Below are 17,702 nucleotides of genomic sequence, written 5' to 3'. Positions count from 1 at the left end.
CTGGGGGTACTAGAGTTGTCAGGCTTCCTACCTTTACCATACTTGTCCTGCCTCCAGACTCTCAGGAGGGCCTTCAATTCTCTGAGTGTCTTCAGAAAACCATGGTGCTCTCAGTGTAGAATTTACTGAAATATTCCAGTCCGTGGGCTACATTCACCATCATAGAAACCTCAGGATTGGCAGGTTTTCATGAATTCCTATGGTCAGAATTTTGGCTTATCCTTTATGTGGGTTAAGATGTGTGAATTCATTGAACATTTGCAGTCACAGGCAAGAACAGTTCCCATTTCCATGATTCTGCAGTGGAGAATGACATTTAAACATGTCATCTTGGTGAAGTGTTGCATTTGCCTTCCTGGTAACAACCCAGGAACCTCAGGGACTCTTCTGAAGCAGCCCATCTTCTAAATTTTAGCAAATTTCAGAATTAACTCATCTAAAATTTTATCACATCAGGCATCACAGCAGGAGTTGTAGCAGGTCTGAGAATATTAGTGGCCAAACTCCCTAGCACAAACCACCCTGGGGAGGGCGCATCCAGACAACTTTTACCTGTGCACAGTTCTTCATCAGCTAAGGGCTAACTTAACCTTCATGGAGTTTGTTATTTTAAAAAAGAAACCTCAGTGCCCCCAAACTGGAGGCTATTAAATTCCTAAAAAAAGAGCTCAGAGGCTAAGAACTAGTCAGTTGTGTTGGCAAGATGGAAACGTGCTTTTCTTGTGTGCCTTATGCTTACAGGCCCTGTTCAGGGCTTGAAGCTGGGCCTCATCCGTGGCCCTCCCCAGCCAGGGCCCTTTACTTGGAGTCCTCCTTCTTGGCAGGAATCCTCAAGGGCACACCCTCCTCATTCCCAAATCAATTGGACTCGGAGTCCATAAACCGGGTCAAAAAAAAAAAAAAAAATACAGGAATTTCCTACGGGAGTTCTAGGTGGTGGTTTTCACCAAGGATACTGAGCCATCCCCCCACTGCCATTGCCACCCCCTCCCTATTGAATATTTTGTTTCCAGAAACACACCAAGCTCAGTATAATGTAAACATCCTGAGGAAATAACCACTGTTAAGTGGCTTCGAAGCTTCATTTCCCTAAGGAAATAATCAGCACCTCGCCCCCAAGACAGCTCCAGGTGAGCAAGTAAGGACGGGATCACCTTGGTGCTCTCAATACTCAAGGCGTTTGCGGAACTGTCTACTGATTACAGCGAGCATTCCCATCTATTGACACACTGAATTCTCAGAACAACCCAGGGGTTGGGCAGGGCATCTATTGTTTTCCCCATTCTGCGGATCGGAAACCGAGGTCCAGTACTCCTGCTCCCTCTTCTTGGGTTCACCCCGAGCACTTAGGGGAGTCTCTGCCTTGGATTCCCAAGATCGTCCTCAAGAGTCTCCTCGTAACCCTGTCTGCAACCACAGCCACATGGCTCATTGTCCTCAGCAGGCGTCCCTCTCAGCGAACCGCAGGTCCAACACCTCTTCTGGACTGCCCACCGCTGGGCGCAGGGACAGAGGAAGAGAGCTGGGCAGCTCCTGGAACAAAGGAGAGGAGCGCGCGGGCCCTGAGGGGCGCCCGCGCTGGTGGGCAGCGCAGGGAGATGCGTGAAGAGAGGGCAGCGCGTCCCGCCCGGACCCGCCCCTGAAAGCCTTCTTTCTTCTCTCTCGCGCTTGGAGGAGGTCCTTGGAACATCCGGGAGGGGGCGCAGCTTGCCGTCCTAGCCGGCTGGTCCCGTCGCACCCTCCCTCCGCCGCCACCCCCATCCTGAGAAGGCACAAAGAGCGGCGGAGCAGCAAGCGCACACCTCCTGAAGGGGCGGGGCGTGGGCGGGGCTCTAGTGCCCGCCTTAAAGGGTGCGCCCGCTCCTCGCATGCAATACGCATGCCCTGCGGTGGGGAGAGGCGGGACCGGGAGCAGCGGGCGCGCACCCCGGGCCGCCCGAGCCGCCCGCAGGCACTGTGGCTCGCGTTCCCGCCTTGGTGGCGCGGCGCTCGTGCGCGTGTCAGAGCCCGCGGAGTGTTTGTCCGCGCGCCGTGCGAGTGCCGGACCGGGTGCCTTGCTTTTCAGGGGTCTCTGGCCGCCGGGCGGGGCAGGCTCGCAATGCAGTTGACATTTGGCTTTCTGTTTCAAAACCACTTGGGCGAAGTGCTGCCCAAGGGGACAAAAATGCAGGAGCGAACGCGTGCGCGCGCGCGGGTGACAGTGGGCGGGCGTGTGCCTTTGTGTCTCCTGCGCTCCCGCGCAGGTGGGCAACCAGCTCCCGGCACTCGGCCGGTGCGCCCCAGGATCCCGAGTCTCCTTTAACGTATCCCAGGGCTCAAGCAGCCCTTTTGGGTAGATGACAGACCTTCCTCCTAGTGGTAGCTTTGGTTCTACGGATGGTTTATTTGGGGGTGCTAACGGGACTTTCTAAGGACCGCTCTTTTAGCCCGGCCGCTGGTATCAGAGTTAGGCGCCTTTTCTTTTCTCAGTCTGGCGAGGGAGGAGACTTGGGGACAGTGATTATCCTCGGCTGATAGGTACATACAAGTGTCCCAAGCCTGCCAGTCCCGCATTAGACAACAAAGAGAGGCGTTAGCGGCGGCGGCGGCGGGGGAGGGGCGCGGCCGGGAGGAGGACGGGGCGGGCTGCGGCGAGCGCGGGGGGGGGGGGGAGGGGGTAGCGCTCGCTCTCCGCTCGCACAGCCCGCGGCCTCCGCCCGCCCCCGGCCTGGCGCGCGCCAATCGCCTCCCCCAGCGATAGTGTCAGTAGCATTGTAGTGTCAGCTCCCGCCGGTGACGTTGCGCCTCCCTCGTCCCCCTCCGGAGCCGTCTGGCTGCAGAGGCTCAGTCAAGAGGCGGGTAGGAGAGGAGGAAAAAGCGCTGAGTGAGGGCGGGCGGGCGGGCGGGAGGGAGGGAGTGGAGGAGCCGGGGAGGGGCTCCTTAAAGAAACGCTGCTGTCGCTCGCCTGCTCGCTTTTCGCTCGGCTTTGTGGCCAGCCAGCCGGGCAATCGGGGGGCACGCGCAGCCGCCACTCGAGCTCTGCCCCCACCCCAACCGCCAGCAGATCTGGGGTGGGGACCCAGGCGGGGGATCTTGCAGCCACTGCCCGGTGCGGACTGCATACAGCGACCCATTCCTCCCGGCGCCGAGAAAGGAGCAACGGAGCCCTCCGCAGCCGGCCGGCCTCCCCGCCCCTGACCACCCGCTTCCCGGCTGCCTTTGTGGCTGCAGCTTCTCGCCGCCGAGCCGAGGGCGGGCGGGGGCGCGGCGCGCACGGCCGAGCGATGCCCAGCTCGCTGTTTGCAGACCTGGAGCGCAACGGCAGCGGCGGCGGAGGGGGAGGAGGTGGCGGGGGAGGTGGCGGCGGCAGCAGCAGCGGCGGGGGAGAGACCCTGGATGACCAAAGAGCCCTGCAGCTTGCTCTCGACCAGCTCTCCCTGCTGGGGTTGGACAGTGACGAGGGCGCCTCTCTGTACGACAGCGAGCCGCGCAAGAAGAGCGTGAACATGACCGAGTGCGTGCCGGTTCCCAGTTCCGAGCATGTCGCGGAGATCGTGGGGAGGCAAGGTGGGTCTGGCAGGGATGGGGAGATGAGGGGCGTGCAGGGACTCGGGCCACCGCCTCGCAGGGAGGGCGTGTGCAGGATCGCGATCCTCTGCACTGGGGAGCCTTGGGGAGGGAGGAAGAGCCGCGCGAAGGGCCGGCGCCCCAGACAAAGAAAGTGCAGGCAGCCTGTCTCCTAAAGCCGCGCTGCTGCCACCGCAGGATGCACTTTCTCCTGCTAAAATCACTGCCTTCTCCCCTAGCTCCCTCCACTCAGCCCACCTGGGGAAAGATAATTTAAATATAAGATGCTTGGGGGAGGGGGCCTTTGATCGTTCCTTTGGGAGGGGGGAGGAGGAGGCGTGAGCATCGGATGGGAGGAGGATTCTGGATTTCTGCAAGGCGGAATGGAGTCCAGAGGAGGAACAATGGGTCCCGGGACTGCGTCCCCCCCAAGTCCCCCATCGCTGAGGAATCACGACTGCGGTCGCCTTGCCTTCTCCCCTTCACCGTGTCTTTAAGGCAGACGGCGCGCCCAGCTGGATCCCACTAGCATCTCCCCAGATGACTTTCTGGGATTCTCGGGTTTGGCTTGGGACGGCTGCAGTCACTGGGGGAGAACCAGGCAGCCAATGGGCTGTTCCTCGAGCGCCTGGCTGGTGGAATCCGCTGCCCAGCCGGTGGCTGGGCTCGAGGTCAGCGAGGGAGACGCCCCCTTTCTTCCCATCGCGTGTTCTGCTGTCCCACTGCCTTGGTCGCAGGCAGTCCCTGGTCTCCGCGGTTACCCGGGATAATGGGCGTGTCTGTCTGTCTCTCTTTCTCCCACTCCCTCCTCCGCACCCTGGCTCCCAGGTTGTAAAATCAAAGCGCTGCGGGCGAAGACCAATACTTACATCAAGACCCCAGTTCGCGGGGAGGAGCCTGTCTTTGTTGTGACGGGGAGGAAGGAGGATGTGGCCATGGCTCGGAGGGAGATCATCTCCGCCGCTGAGCACTTCTCCATGATCCGCGCCTCGCGTAACAAGAACACAGCACTCAACGGCGCGGTGCCAGGGCCGCCCAACCTGCCCGGGCAAACCACCATACAAGTGAGAGTGCCCTACCGCGTGGTGGGGCTTGTGGTGGGGCCCAAGGGCGCCACAATCAAGCGCATTCAGCAGCAGACACACACGTACATCGTGACTCCCAGCCGCGACAAGGAGCCAGTGTTCGAGGTGACAGGCATGCCTGAGAACGTGGATCGCGCTCGCGAAGAGATCGAGGCGCACATTGCCTTGCGCACCGGCGGCATCATTGAGCTCACAGATGAGAACGACTTCCACGCCAACGGCACAGATGTGGGCTTCGATCTGCATCACGGGTCCGGCGGGTCCGGCCCGGGTAGCCTCTGGAGCAAGCCCACCCCCAGCATCACTCCCACCCCTGGACGCAAGCCGTTTTCCAGTTACCGCAATGATAGTTCCAGCTCGCTTGGCAGCGCCTCTACAGACTCTTACTTCGGCGGCGGGACCAGTGGCAGCACAGCTGCCACCCCGCGCCTGGCGGACTACAGCCCTCCCAGCCCCGCGCTCAGCTTCGCGCACAACGGAAATAACAATAACAACGGCAATGGGTATGCCTACACAGCGGGAGAAGCCTCAGTCCCTTCCCCTGACGGCTGCCCTGAGCTGCAGCCCACCTTCGACCCAGCCCCCGCTCCCCCACCTGGGGCGCCTCTTCTCTGGGCTCAGTTTGAGCGGTCCCCTGGAGGCGGACCTGCAGCTCCTGTGTCCTCTTCCTGCTCTTCCTCGGCATCTTCCTCCGCCTCGTCGTCCTCTGTGGTCTTTCCCGGAGGTGGCGCCAGCGCGCCCTCCAATGCCAACCTGGGGCTGCTAGTGCACCGCCGACTGCACCCGGGCACTAGCTGCCCGCGCCTGTCTCCGCCCTTGCACATGGCTCCGGGGGCGGGTGAGCATCACTTGGCTCGCCGGGTGCGCAGCGACCCGGGAGGAGGAGGCCTGGCCTACGCTGCCTATGCCAACGGGCTAGGGACACAGCTACCTGGCTTGCAATCATCGGATACATCGGGATCCTCCTCATCGTCGAGCTCCTCCTCCAGCTCTTCATCCTCTTCCTCTGGTCTGCGGCGTAAGGGTAGCCGCGACTGTTCAGTGTGCTTCGAGAGCGAGGTGATCGCAGCGCTAGTGCCCTGCGGCCACAACCTATTCTGCATGGAGTGCGCCAATCGCATCTGCGAGAAGAACGAGCCCGAGTGCCCCGTCTGCCACACCGCGGTCACTCAGGCCATCCGCATCTTTTCCTGAAGGCAGCGCGCGCCTGCGCGCGCTGTGCGCGGGGGTAAGGGGGAGCCCTCCTCTCCTGCATCCTCACTCCCCTGCGCCAGCCAGCCGGCCTCCCTGGTGCCCCACCTTCTCCCCCATCCCCAACTCTGAGATCCCAGAGGAGCTTGGAAAGCTGTAGTATCCGCTCATTTTTTAAAATGTAATTTTTAAACAAAGGAACTTGCCAGGATATGTGCATCAAGAGTACTGTAGCCTGGGAAACCTGACCAGCTGAAATGCATGCTCTATAAATAATAGGAACGGCGACATTCTAGTAATGATAGTTTTTACACTGTACTTAATAGGAAGCTTCCAAAAGAAGAAAACCCCACAAGTTTTCCATTTTCTTAAAGTAGGAAAAATGAACAATAATTATGATGATGAAGATGATAATAATAGTGCTATGGGATGTGTGGACTGTTTCGTGTGTTCCCCTTTGTGGGTGGGTTCCTATGATGCTCCTTATAGAACACAAGTGGATCCTTTTTGAATGTTCGTGAAAGGGCCAGGAGTTCCTGTGAAACCAGGATACTGCAGCTTTATTAAAGTTAAAGAAACTGTAACATATCTCTTATATATTAAAAACCTTTAAAAGTTTTAAAGAGAAATTGCATTAATACAGATTGAAGTATTTTATTCTTTTTTGACTTGAAAAATTATATTTCATATTGCAAAGATGTTTACAAGTATTTTAATTTAAGTTCAGTGAACTTTTTTGTAGCTGGGTTAAATCTTTTTATTTTAGTATGGCCTTATGGCAAAGAACACTGTATTATTTTAATAATCACACAATTGTGACGGAATTACAACCATAAAATGTGTAACGTTTTGAGCAGTATTCTGTTGGGATGGAGATTTTATAGGTTCAGACAAATCTTCTAGATCTGCTTCACCCAGCATATTTTCTATTCAGTGATATAAAGCATATTTTATTCTATATTATTACAAAAAACGGAAATGTATAAACATGTCAAAAGGAACTGTTGATGCTTTCTAACATTTGTATAAATAGAATTCAGTGCAAGTTACAAAAATTCTGTTGCACCACTATAGTTTTAGTATTTCTATTTTAATACATTTGTTTACCACTTGTTTATGTATATGTAGGTGATGTTACTTGAGCTTAAATGTACTTTACTGAGCAAAGTTTAAAAAACAAAGTATATTTTATTTTATGATAAAGGGCCTTTAACCTCATGGTCAAATACTAATATTATATTTGCTGAGACAAGATTTGAAATTGTATCAAGAGTTTTATTTTTCTGACATTTAAAGTTCTACATAATAAAGGTAAAACTTAAGTAATGGTGCTACTTCATTTTTTAAGTATTTCTATATAAATAAAATATTGAAGAAAATCTATCTTGTGCTGACTTGATTTTTTTAAAGCCTCTTGGCATCTAACTGTAAAGAATCACTTTTAAGTGGCAGATTGAAATATATAACTTCCAGGCATATTACATGAGGGTTTTTTTTTTTTTTCCTGATCAATACAGTGGACTTCCGAAAGAGACTGGAATTGTGTGTGGTTAGATAGATGGTTATGGATAACAGAATATTAAAGAAAATAGCAAGTATCAGGGCCTACGGCTCAAGATATTTTGGGGGACCCAGGAATATCTTTAATTTCTTTTAAAAATAGATGACCAAAAGAAAGAAAGAAAAAAAGGAAATAGAAATATTCAAAGGAAATGCTTAAACTTTCAATTCTGAGAAATCTATATTTTTTGCCTGAAACATTAAGAAAATGAAATATTGACATATTTAAGGTGATACAAAAATAAATTTCAATATGGATATTATTATTGAGGAATGGGCCTAGCAAGGCAAAAAGGTCAGGAAATGCTTCAAAGCACAAGGGGTCTGAGGCCCTGTGCCTGCCCTGTTGCAAGGGGAAGTTGGTCTCAGCTTCTGAGTGAGTTTCCATTGAAGAAGCTGAAGAAGAAAGAAGGGATGGCAGTTTTCACTTGTGGAGGCCTTGCTAGATTTGAATTTGGTCTTAATAGGCTTCTGCTTGCTGGGCAGGCTAATTGGTGTTGACAGGCTGCCTGTGTTAACTGTTTGTTGTTGTTTGAAGGAAGTTTTTGTTTGTTTTTGGCAGGCTACACCTGTTCCCTGGCTCTAAGGCTTTGTTAAAAGGAGGAACCCTGTGCTTTCACTTGACCTGAACTTTCTTCCAGAGTCTTTAGGAATGACTAGACCCTGCCACCAATTTCCAATGAGCTTCCTGATTTGAGCTCCTGCTGAGTGCAGTATCTGGCTGCAGGAAGGCATTTACTTTAGTCCTCACAGGTGAATCCAAAGAGAAGGCTAAAATATATATTGATGGATCTTTTTTTCCCCTTTATGTTGATTTTTATTTGTCAGAAAATTTAGTCACTGCCTAAGCAACTCCTGATTTGTTTGTTTTAAATGATACTGTGTAAAGGCAGTAAGCAGACAGGCCTTTGGGGTGGGAGGAGAGAAAGGAGTGGCCCTGCTTGGAGAATTTCTGGCATTATCTTCAACTCTGGAAAGTTCCCAGGCAGTGTTTACCCCTTTGCTTCTCCCTCAAGGACTGGAGGTTAGCTGAGGCCTGGCAAGGAAGAGACATTACCAGGTCCAATCCCCCCTTTCCTTAAGCTGTCTGGAAATGTCTAGAACAGAAGCAAGATTCTACACTTACTTCCTTTAGTAATGTAACTTTGCTTTTCTACTTTAACAGAATGAATACAGATAATGCAAGGACAGATCAAAAGCCTTGATAGATTGGGTATCCTGTGTGCCCCTCTTTCCATTCAAATAAGATTTTTCTATGGTCTACATGCAGCTTAGGCAAATGAAAAAAGATCTGATTTTTGAGAGTGCTGACATACCCTTGGATGTCCTGTATTTCTTTACCATAAGAGGGACCCTTTGTGGAAATAAAGGTTTAAGGTACATAATTAGTATTATTAGGCTCCTTGAGGCTGTCTAACATGGGTTTCCCCTGCCAAGCTGAGGCACCTGTCACCAGCAGGGCATATGGGCACATACTAGTGATATCAGATTACATTAGCTTTTGGTCCGAGGTTAAGCCTTTTTTTCCCATCCTCCAGCTTCTTCAGGTGACTACTGTGGACCATTAGTAGTCCTCTAGCTGGAAAGAAGAAAGGTGCCACATTTATGTCATCAACTACTAGCAACTTCCTTCACTACTACAATACCCCTTCTGAAATCTGTCTTTTGGCAACAACAGTTCCAGCTCTTCCCCTAATTACTATTCCATATTTTATTTTTTTATGTAGAATAATGATTCTCAAAAGGGGTGATTTTGAAAATGCCCTTTCCCCCAATTTGGCAATCTCTGGAGACATTTTGGATATGTATACTGGCAGTTAGTGGATAGAGGCCAGGGATGCTGCTAAATATCCTTTGATACATGGGACAGCACTACACACAAAGCATGATCCAGCTCAGGATTGAGAAATACAAAGTAAATGTATCTTCCTGGCTATTCATCCACTGCCTTGAAATTGGTGGTGGTGTTCCAACATTTAAATGCCTAGAGGTTGACCTTCAGTGATGTTCTGGATTTACCTACTACCCAGGGTAACTCTAGTTTTATCAGGAACACTGTGGGAGAGGTTAAGGCCAATGTCTGGGCCTAGGAGGCCACAACTAAGGGACTCTGTATTCACCAAAGAGTGGTAGATGGCATCTAATTAATGACAATACTGCTTACATGGACTGTTCAAAGTACTGTCACTGCCACCCTTTCCTGTGATCCTCTCTACAACCATGAGGCAGGTAGCACTGAGATTTTCTGTACCTATTTGCAGTAAAATGAAAATGCTCAAAACACAGTGCCCCCTAGACTCAAGCCTGGGGTTTCTAACTGCAGCTTGTGCTCTTGCTGTCTTGTCAGGTTCCCTATAGCCAGGAGACAGCATTTAAGGACAAGTGCTGGAAGTTCTCAGCAAGGGTGTATGTTAGCAACTCTTCCACTTTCTCTATTTAGGGGGTCCCCCTTATCTTTCCAAAATTGTCTCTTGGGGAAAGCTCTGATGTCTCCAGGGAATTTCAGTCACCAAGTAATGCAGAGCTTTTAAAATCACTTAAGTCATATATGTCCAAGAAATATGAACAAATTTGTCCTATCTCCAGGGAATTTTGAGCCTGTTAGCCATGCAATGGTTGGTGGTAGTTGTTCTGAAAAACTCTGTGGGGTCAAGGTAACTTGGGAAGAAATGGAACTCATATTAGCTACACTCACTTTTTATCATCTTAAGAGGGTCATTCCCCTCCTGGTAGGGAACAAGGATCCTTCTAACGCTGAACTCTGGGTTCCATTTACCCTAATCTTTTCCCATACTCAGTTACAAACTAACCTTGCCCTCAGCAATGCTTGAAAATGCTAAAGACTCTCTTCCCTCACTGTGAAGCCCAACCTATTTTCCAGTAACAAGAGCGTGGGGGAAAGTTAAACACCCCTTACATTGGCCCAGTGAATGTCAATGATGATTTCTTTAGTTTATTGAGTCCCTTTCTCTGACCCAGGCATTGTGATAATGGTATAGGTGTGAGTACACCCATTTCAAAGAGGAGGAAGCTGAGGTAGAGAGAAAGTAAATGACTTACCTGAGGCCACACAGTCAACAAATTTTGAACCCAGGATTCCAACTGTGAGTCTATCTAAATCCAAAGCTTCTTTTTGGATCTTTGGTTTTTATAGGAGGTATTTTCAGAAAAATGAGCACTCATTTGTCACAAAATAGAAAAGTATGAGAATGATGTTCCTTTCTTAGTAATCAGTGTAAATGATTTGAAAAATGGAGCAGAATCCAGTTGCTATAATGACTACAAATCACATGAGGAGAGCCCTGAACATGAAGAGCACCTAGGAGCACAGGGTCATTTCTGTGACATTAATCCCAAAGCTCTTGGCTCTTCTGTGACCAACTGAACTATTAACGTTAACCTTCTTCTTCTTTTGGTGGGGGGATTGAACCCAGGGTTGCTTTACCACTGAGCTAAATCCCCAACCCTATTTATTTATTTATTCATTTATTTGTTTATTATTTTGAGACAGGCTCTTGCTAAGTTGCTTAGGGCCTTCCTTGCTAACTTGCTGAGGCTGACCTTGAACTTGCAATACTCCTGCCTTAACCTCCAAGTTGCTGGGATTACAAGTGTGCCTTTAACCTTATTTTTTAATGTATCCTTTCCAGATACACAGAAAAAAAAAAAAAAGCTTCTTAAAAATGTTACATGAACTAATTTAGAGAGTGACTCGAAGATGCTAAAACCTGGAATGAAAAGTAAAATGGAGTTGATGGTTTTTGCCTCTAGAATACCAAACTCTTTTTTTTTTTTTTTTCTTGATCTCTCTTGCCTTGATTTTCTAGGGCATATTAGAACTGTAGGGTCTGGGCATCATCTATTATGGGTTCCACCCACCCTGGGAGTCCTAAGCACAGGTTCCAGCACATGTGTTGTTTTGGGAGGTGTAGGTGAAACAAATGTCAAGTTGTGACTCAGTTTGCTCACCTGTGCAAAAGGATGTGGTAGTTATTCTGAAATTATCAGATGTGCTCAGTCCATCTTTTGGACTTGCATGACATCTTTGTACCCTCTTTCACAGTGGCACCTGCCAGGGTCTTTTACAATTGATTGAACAGTTGTCTTTCTTTCCCCCCTTGACTGAGGATGCTTTGAGAGCAGAGATGTTATCCTTCTATTTCTGTGCCAACACTGGACACAAAACCTCATCCACAGTGATGCTTAAAATGTACTTGGAATATAGGGAAAAGGGTCTTTTTCCTGAAATAACCTACATGCCCATCAATAGCAGACTTATTTATAGAGTTTTATAACTTCTACACAATGGAACTCAAGGTGAGGGGATCATCTTGATATCTGTAAAGGAAAAATACAAAGGATATGATTTTTTTTGTTTTAAAACTTTTTATTTGCATAGAAAAGCTCTGGAAGGCTATCATGGCAGGCAGTCTTTATCATGGCTTTGGAAGATTCTCGCCTCCTTGGGTAACCCTCTCTTCTTGAATGTGGGTTATGACTTGCTTCCCAGTCCCATAGCCTCAATAACTTTGCAAATGAACCTGAAATAGATCCTTCTCAAGTTGGATCTTCGGATGAAACTGCAGCCCTGACCCACATCCTGACCGAAACCTAATAAGGGAACCTGATTCAGAGGCACCCAGCTAAGCCACATTCTGATTACTGATCCAGAGATGCTGTGCATTAATAAATGCCATTGTTTAAGCCTCTACATTTTAGGGCAATTTGTTATGCAGAAATAGAAAACAAATACAGATATGCAATTAAGTGTTAAATAATGGTCATCCTTGGAGAATAAGACTAGTATTTCAGGGTAATGACAGAAAATAGGCCTTGCCCTTAGTAATTGTATAACTTGGGAAAGTTACTAAACTTCTCTGTGATCTATTTTTATCATCTATGAGATGGGAATAATAAGAGTAACATACCTCAAAGGGTTGCTATGAGGACCTTTAAAGAGTATAATGTATGGCATATACCTAGTGTCATCTATTGATCCATATATATGCTCTTCTTTTCACTTTGTATCATTATGATCTTTGAATTTTTCTTCTATGTAATTATCTGTCTGAAAAGATTTTACAAATTAAAAGCAAAGCAGGATGCATGAGTGATGTTAGCCAATTTGGCCTAGGCATTAAAGCATTGCATCAAATGCTTATATATATTAAATGCTATGTGTGTGTGTATATGTACACACACACACAAACACACACACACATATAGTACATATGTATGGCTAAGGATCAAACTTGGCCTTGTGAATTCTAAGCATGCATTCTTCCACTGAACAATACCACCAGCCCAGACAACACATCTTTTCAAATGACAAAATAGTATTATTTGTTTTGTATAGGAGATACAATTTTCAAAATACTTTCATATAACTTATCTCAAAGAAACCTCACGAGTAGTGAACAATATGGACATAATTTTTATCCTCATTTTATAACCCAAGAAACAGCCTAAATAGTTTGCCTCGCCCGGAGTCATTGCTAAAGAAGAGACTAGAGCTTTCTGGAACCCAAGATCTTTCTAGACCATGCTCTGTGCAGATGCATAAAAATCTCCTGCTTTTACAGAACAGCAGAAGTGACCCCATTGAGTTATGAGTAAATTTAATGTACTGTTCACTGAAAATATCCAAACCCACCACCCATGGATTTAGAGTCCGGTAAAATACACTTCACGTTAAAACCATGATGACATTGCCTCAGTGTTCCTTTGATGACTCAGGAGCACTTCAGGGTCCTCATTATGAACATCGGCAACAGTAATACAAGAAAATTATCACTTAACACATCTTGATAAACAGGACTACAATATTTAGGGTAATGTATTGCAGTCACATTTTTAAAGTCTGCATCTTAGTAACTCACTCCTAAGTCCTAATCAGAGACCCCCTACTGTACTGATAACTCTGCCTTCAATTCCTCTGTGGTGGGACTTTGGGAAAATAATTTTGCATCTTCTAGCTCCAGTTTTTTTTTTTTTTTTTCGGTTGGAACATTAGAAGGATGGACTGTTATTTCTTGGTAAATTAGTCCACTGAAATGCTGACATGAGATCAACCTGGAGAGGATGTATAAAATACCCATTCCTGGGTTTACCCATTGAAATTCTTATTAAATAGTTTTGGAATGAGGTCTGGAAATGTATGGTTTAAAAAGTTACCTATCGTATCCATCGGTAGGGGATGAATAATAAGAGATAAAAAATTTATACTTTTGATGACTCTGCAGGATATTTTTAAAAAGAACAAAGTGGCTTAATTTATTGGACAATCTTTAATGTCTATTGTTAGTAGGAAAAAAAGCTCATTCCAGTGCTTATGGTGTGCTATATGGTATTAAAGTTGTAAGTGAAAACAAATACACAAGTGTACTTTATATCACTGGGGAAGGAATGTGAGGGTCAGGAATCTGGGGCTGGAGAGATTTGCTTTACCCTGTATATCCTTCTGTACTGTTTAGATCCTTCTTTTTTAAGTACATATTTCCTATTCCAGAACATTTTTTGGGGGGTTGGTAATGACGTGTCAATGCTTGTTCACCAATTGTAATAAATATGCTACCCTGATGCAGATGTTGGCAGTAGGGAAGCGGTTTGTGTGGATAAGTACTATGTAATTTCTGTTCAGTTTTGCTGTGATTTTAAAACTTCCCTAAAAAAATAAAGAGTTAAGATTTTTAAAGTATCAGTCATGATCAATCCATATATGAATTAATGTGTGGTTAGACAGAATAACTGATGAAGCCAAAGTTCCCTATGTGATCTGATGTGAAGCCAGGCCTGGGAACCACAGGACTAGAGGACTAGGACTCTTTTCAGTGAGGGTTTCAGTGAACGGAAGAGTAAAGTGTAGACAAGTGGGTCAGATGCAGATCATAGAGAGTTTGGGAGGTTCCACTGAGGGTTAGGGTGTGTCTTGCAGGCATTGAAAACACCATTTTTATATTGTTTTCTGGGAGCTGCAAGTGCTGGGACAGTGCTAGAGGTCAGTGGACAACCATGACCCTGATCCAGGAGGCAGCTAAGAGGCAGTAGAATGGGATGATGAAAGGAAAAGAAGAGAGAGTTCTAAAAGAGCCTTAAACAAGTGTTAGGTTGAACTGTGAAATTGGTGATACTGGTCCATTGTGACCTACGGTAATGGCGATTTCATGCGGTTCAGTGAAGGAGACTTCTGAGGAACGAAGATGGACGAAGAGATTTGGGGACTTAGAGCTCTGCTGCCTTTAGGGCATCACTGGGAAACACAGAGGCTTGAGGATGTTTGAGGTGATGACTAAATGTAGTGTCAGGGAATTTGAGAGCTAGATGGGAGAAGTCACAGTGAAAACACTCGCTTATTCTTTCCTGAATACATCTTGTGGTTTTACATATTTGTGACTGTGCTTGAAGTCTTTCTGCTGCCTAGGAAATAGGTTGATTTTCAGAAAATAAAGATTTATGTGAAGACCTGGTGGGATAGGGAAAAGGACAGTCGACATGGAGTTGAGTTTACAAACTCATCAGGGTGTGGGGAGCTAGTCAAGGGTTTGAAATGTGTAGAGAAGTGTTTAGGTTTGATGGGGTTGGGATGGGTCTTTGAACAGAGCAGCTCTATTAAGGAAAGTGATAGTTTAGGAAGATGAATTTGCAGGTTGTAGGCAGGGTTGCTTTCTTGTAAAAGTGATCAGTGATCCAAGATTGAGGTGATGAGGGCCTGAGGCCAGGAGATAGCAGCTGGATTAGGAAGGAGGGGTTAGAATGAGATGCTTCATGGTTTCAGAATCTTGGGACAAGGAGGAAGCTTAAACATTGTCTAGTTCAAACAGTGCCTCTATCAGTGCTGGCATTGCCTCCTCAGCTCACTGTTTTCTTGAAGAAATTTAGGACCATGAAAGTCATCACCCTTGTGACTTTTGGCAGGCCAACTATGACAGAGTTTATCCTTGCCTAGACTCAAAAACGGAAGCACTACCCAGCAACTTTCATTTTTTGCATCAAGTCAAATTTCTTTTTTATCTGACAACCCTTCAAACTTGAAGACATCGATCACAAGACCCTGAATCTTCTTGATTCCATTCTACCCAGTTTTAGGGCTTCATGTTTTCCTAAGGTATGTGCTTTGGGGTGAATCACCCTCTTGAGTTTGTTCATCTAAATGGATTCCAGTGGTACACGATTGAATGATCACACTTTAACTGTAGGCTGACAGGGGCAGAGCAGGGGCACCCTCATACTACAAGTGACCTTAGGAAGCATTCACTTTCTTGATAGTTGAGTCACACAGTTGACATATAGTGAGGTTAATTCTGTCATTCTACCATTATGGAATCATCATATCTGATGACTAACTGGAGATGGAGGATGGTGAACTCTGCACCCACTTTTCAAGTAGAGACTTTCATAATGGGTTTGATCATGGACTAGCTGGGAAGTTGTCCATAGGGCCCAACCATCTTTTCAGGCATCAAAGACTTTGGTGAAGGGAAGTGGGGAAATAATTGGCAACCATAAATAGACAAGAAGTCCAGATGAAACTGTTCACCACTTCTTGACTTTGAGTCTCCTTCCATATTCTGTACAGACGACCTCTGATGGGTATGCTGGCTGCCTTCTACTTTCTCATCTTCCTCTTACATCTTTGCCTCTTGATATTCTCTGTACTGTTGTCCTTGTACAAGGATTCTAACTCCATCTTAAAGAAAGGATGGAAAGTCCTTGAAAATCTAGCACCAGCTTCATGTTGGGAGGCAGGTCTACATTTGTATATATTGAAGGATAAATTATTTAGATACATATATATAATTATGTGTAGATATTTACTATATTATATAGAGCATATAGTAATATAATACTATATAGAGTGGAGTATCTACAACACTAACTCCTTAAATATAATACTAACAGCGTCTCATAGCACAACATTTAGATGCTATTTTTACTAATAGGTCCCTCTTTTTTATGTTCAACTTTAAGGAAAAAAAAAACTGTACTAAAATATTGTATTAGGGATTTTTTTCTGAGAAACAGAACCAATGGACTGTATAAAGAGATAAAGAAAAAGAGATTTATTATGGGAATTAGCTCTCATGATTATGGAGGCTGAGAAGTCCCATGATATGCTGTCTGCAGGAAAACTAGGGATCATTTGGCCTGAGGTTGAAAGCCTGAGAACCAGGGGAGTCAATAGCATAAATCTCAGTTCAAGGCCAGGGGCCTGAGAACCTAGAGTTCTGTTATTCTGTGTTTCCTTTAGCCTGGTCAAGTTGATACCTAAAAATTATCATCACAAATGGACTATTATATATGTAACACAAAATTTACCATTTTAACCATTTTTAATTGCACAATTCTGTGGCATTGTTTACATTCATATTGTTCTGCAACCATCACCTCTATCTCCAGAATTTTGACATCATCTCAAACTGGAACTTTGTACCCATTCAGCAGTAACTCCCCATTACCTTCTACTCCAAGCCTCTGGCAATTGATGTGCTTCTTACTCAAAGAATTTGACTATTCTAAGGCATGTCTCTCTTTTTAAATTCTTATTTATTATAGACTTCTTTCCCAACAAGGGAAGGTAGATGGGGAAAAAACTGTTTGGGGAAAAAGAAACTTCTGTGTATATGTCTAGGACTATAGTTTGGATCTGGAATTTACCCCAAAGTTCCGTCTGTTAAAGTCTTGATCCTCAGTTTGGTGCTACTGGAAAGTGGTGGAACCTTTTGGTGGTGGAACCTAATGGAAAGTTATGTTGTTGGAAGTGTGCCTTCAGAAGAGATTGTAGAATTCCCATCTCTTCCTTTTTCCTTCTCTTTGCTTCTGGCTCCTTGAGAGGAGCAGCTTGCTCTGCCACATAGTTCTTCTGCCATAATGTGCTGCTTCACCATAGGCCCAGAAGCAATGGGACCAAACATTGAACTGGAACCTCAGAAAGCCAAAATAAACCTTTTCTCCTTAAAAGGTGATTATCTCAGGTATTTGTTATAGTAATGGAAAGTTGACTAAGATACCTAATAATGTTCTGATCATGCTGAGAAATCAAACCTTGCTTCCCACCTCTATACAGTCTCACCTGAGAGTATTGTCAGGAAACTCTCTACCCCAGTATTCCTTAAGGGAAAACCTTTGGGAACCGCTGAGGATGACTTCACCTGGGACAAAGTGAAGACACAGGGAGACAAGATGAGTAAAAGGTCCCTGAACAGATCCTTCCTCACAGTACATAGGAGGAACCAACCCTGCTAACACCTTGATTTTGGACTTCTTGCCTCCAGAACTGAGAGACAATAAATTTCTGTTCATTAAGACATTCAGTTTTCAGTA

General features: G+C 46.2%; 1 protein-coding gene across 1 annotated transcript; it reads left to right on the top strand.

Annotated features, from left to right (window-relative positions):
- Positions 1–2,929: 2,929 nt before the first annotated feature.
- Mex3b (mex-3 RNA binding family member B) lies at positions 2,930–7,154 on the top strand. The gene is made up of 2 exons (XM_047540572.1): positions 2,930–3,546; positions 4,375–7,154. The coding sequence occupies exons 1-2, from the start codon at positions 3,264–3,266 to the stop codon at positions 5,823–5,825; spliced, it is 1,734 nt and encodes a 577-aa protein (XP_047396528.1). The 5' UTR covers positions 2,930–3,263; the 3' UTR covers positions 5,826–7,154.
- Positions 7,155–17,702: the final 10,548 nt, after the last annotated feature.

This window comes from Sciurus carolinensis, chromosome 2 (assembly GCF_902686445.1).
Source record: "Sciurus carolinensis chromosome 2, mSciCar1.2, whole genome shotgun sequence".
NCBI classification, from domain to species: Eukaryota; Metazoa; Chordata; class Mammalia; order Rodentia; family Sciuridae; genus Sciurus; species Sciurus carolinensis.
This window is presented reverse-complemented; position numbering and strand designations above follow the sequence as displayed.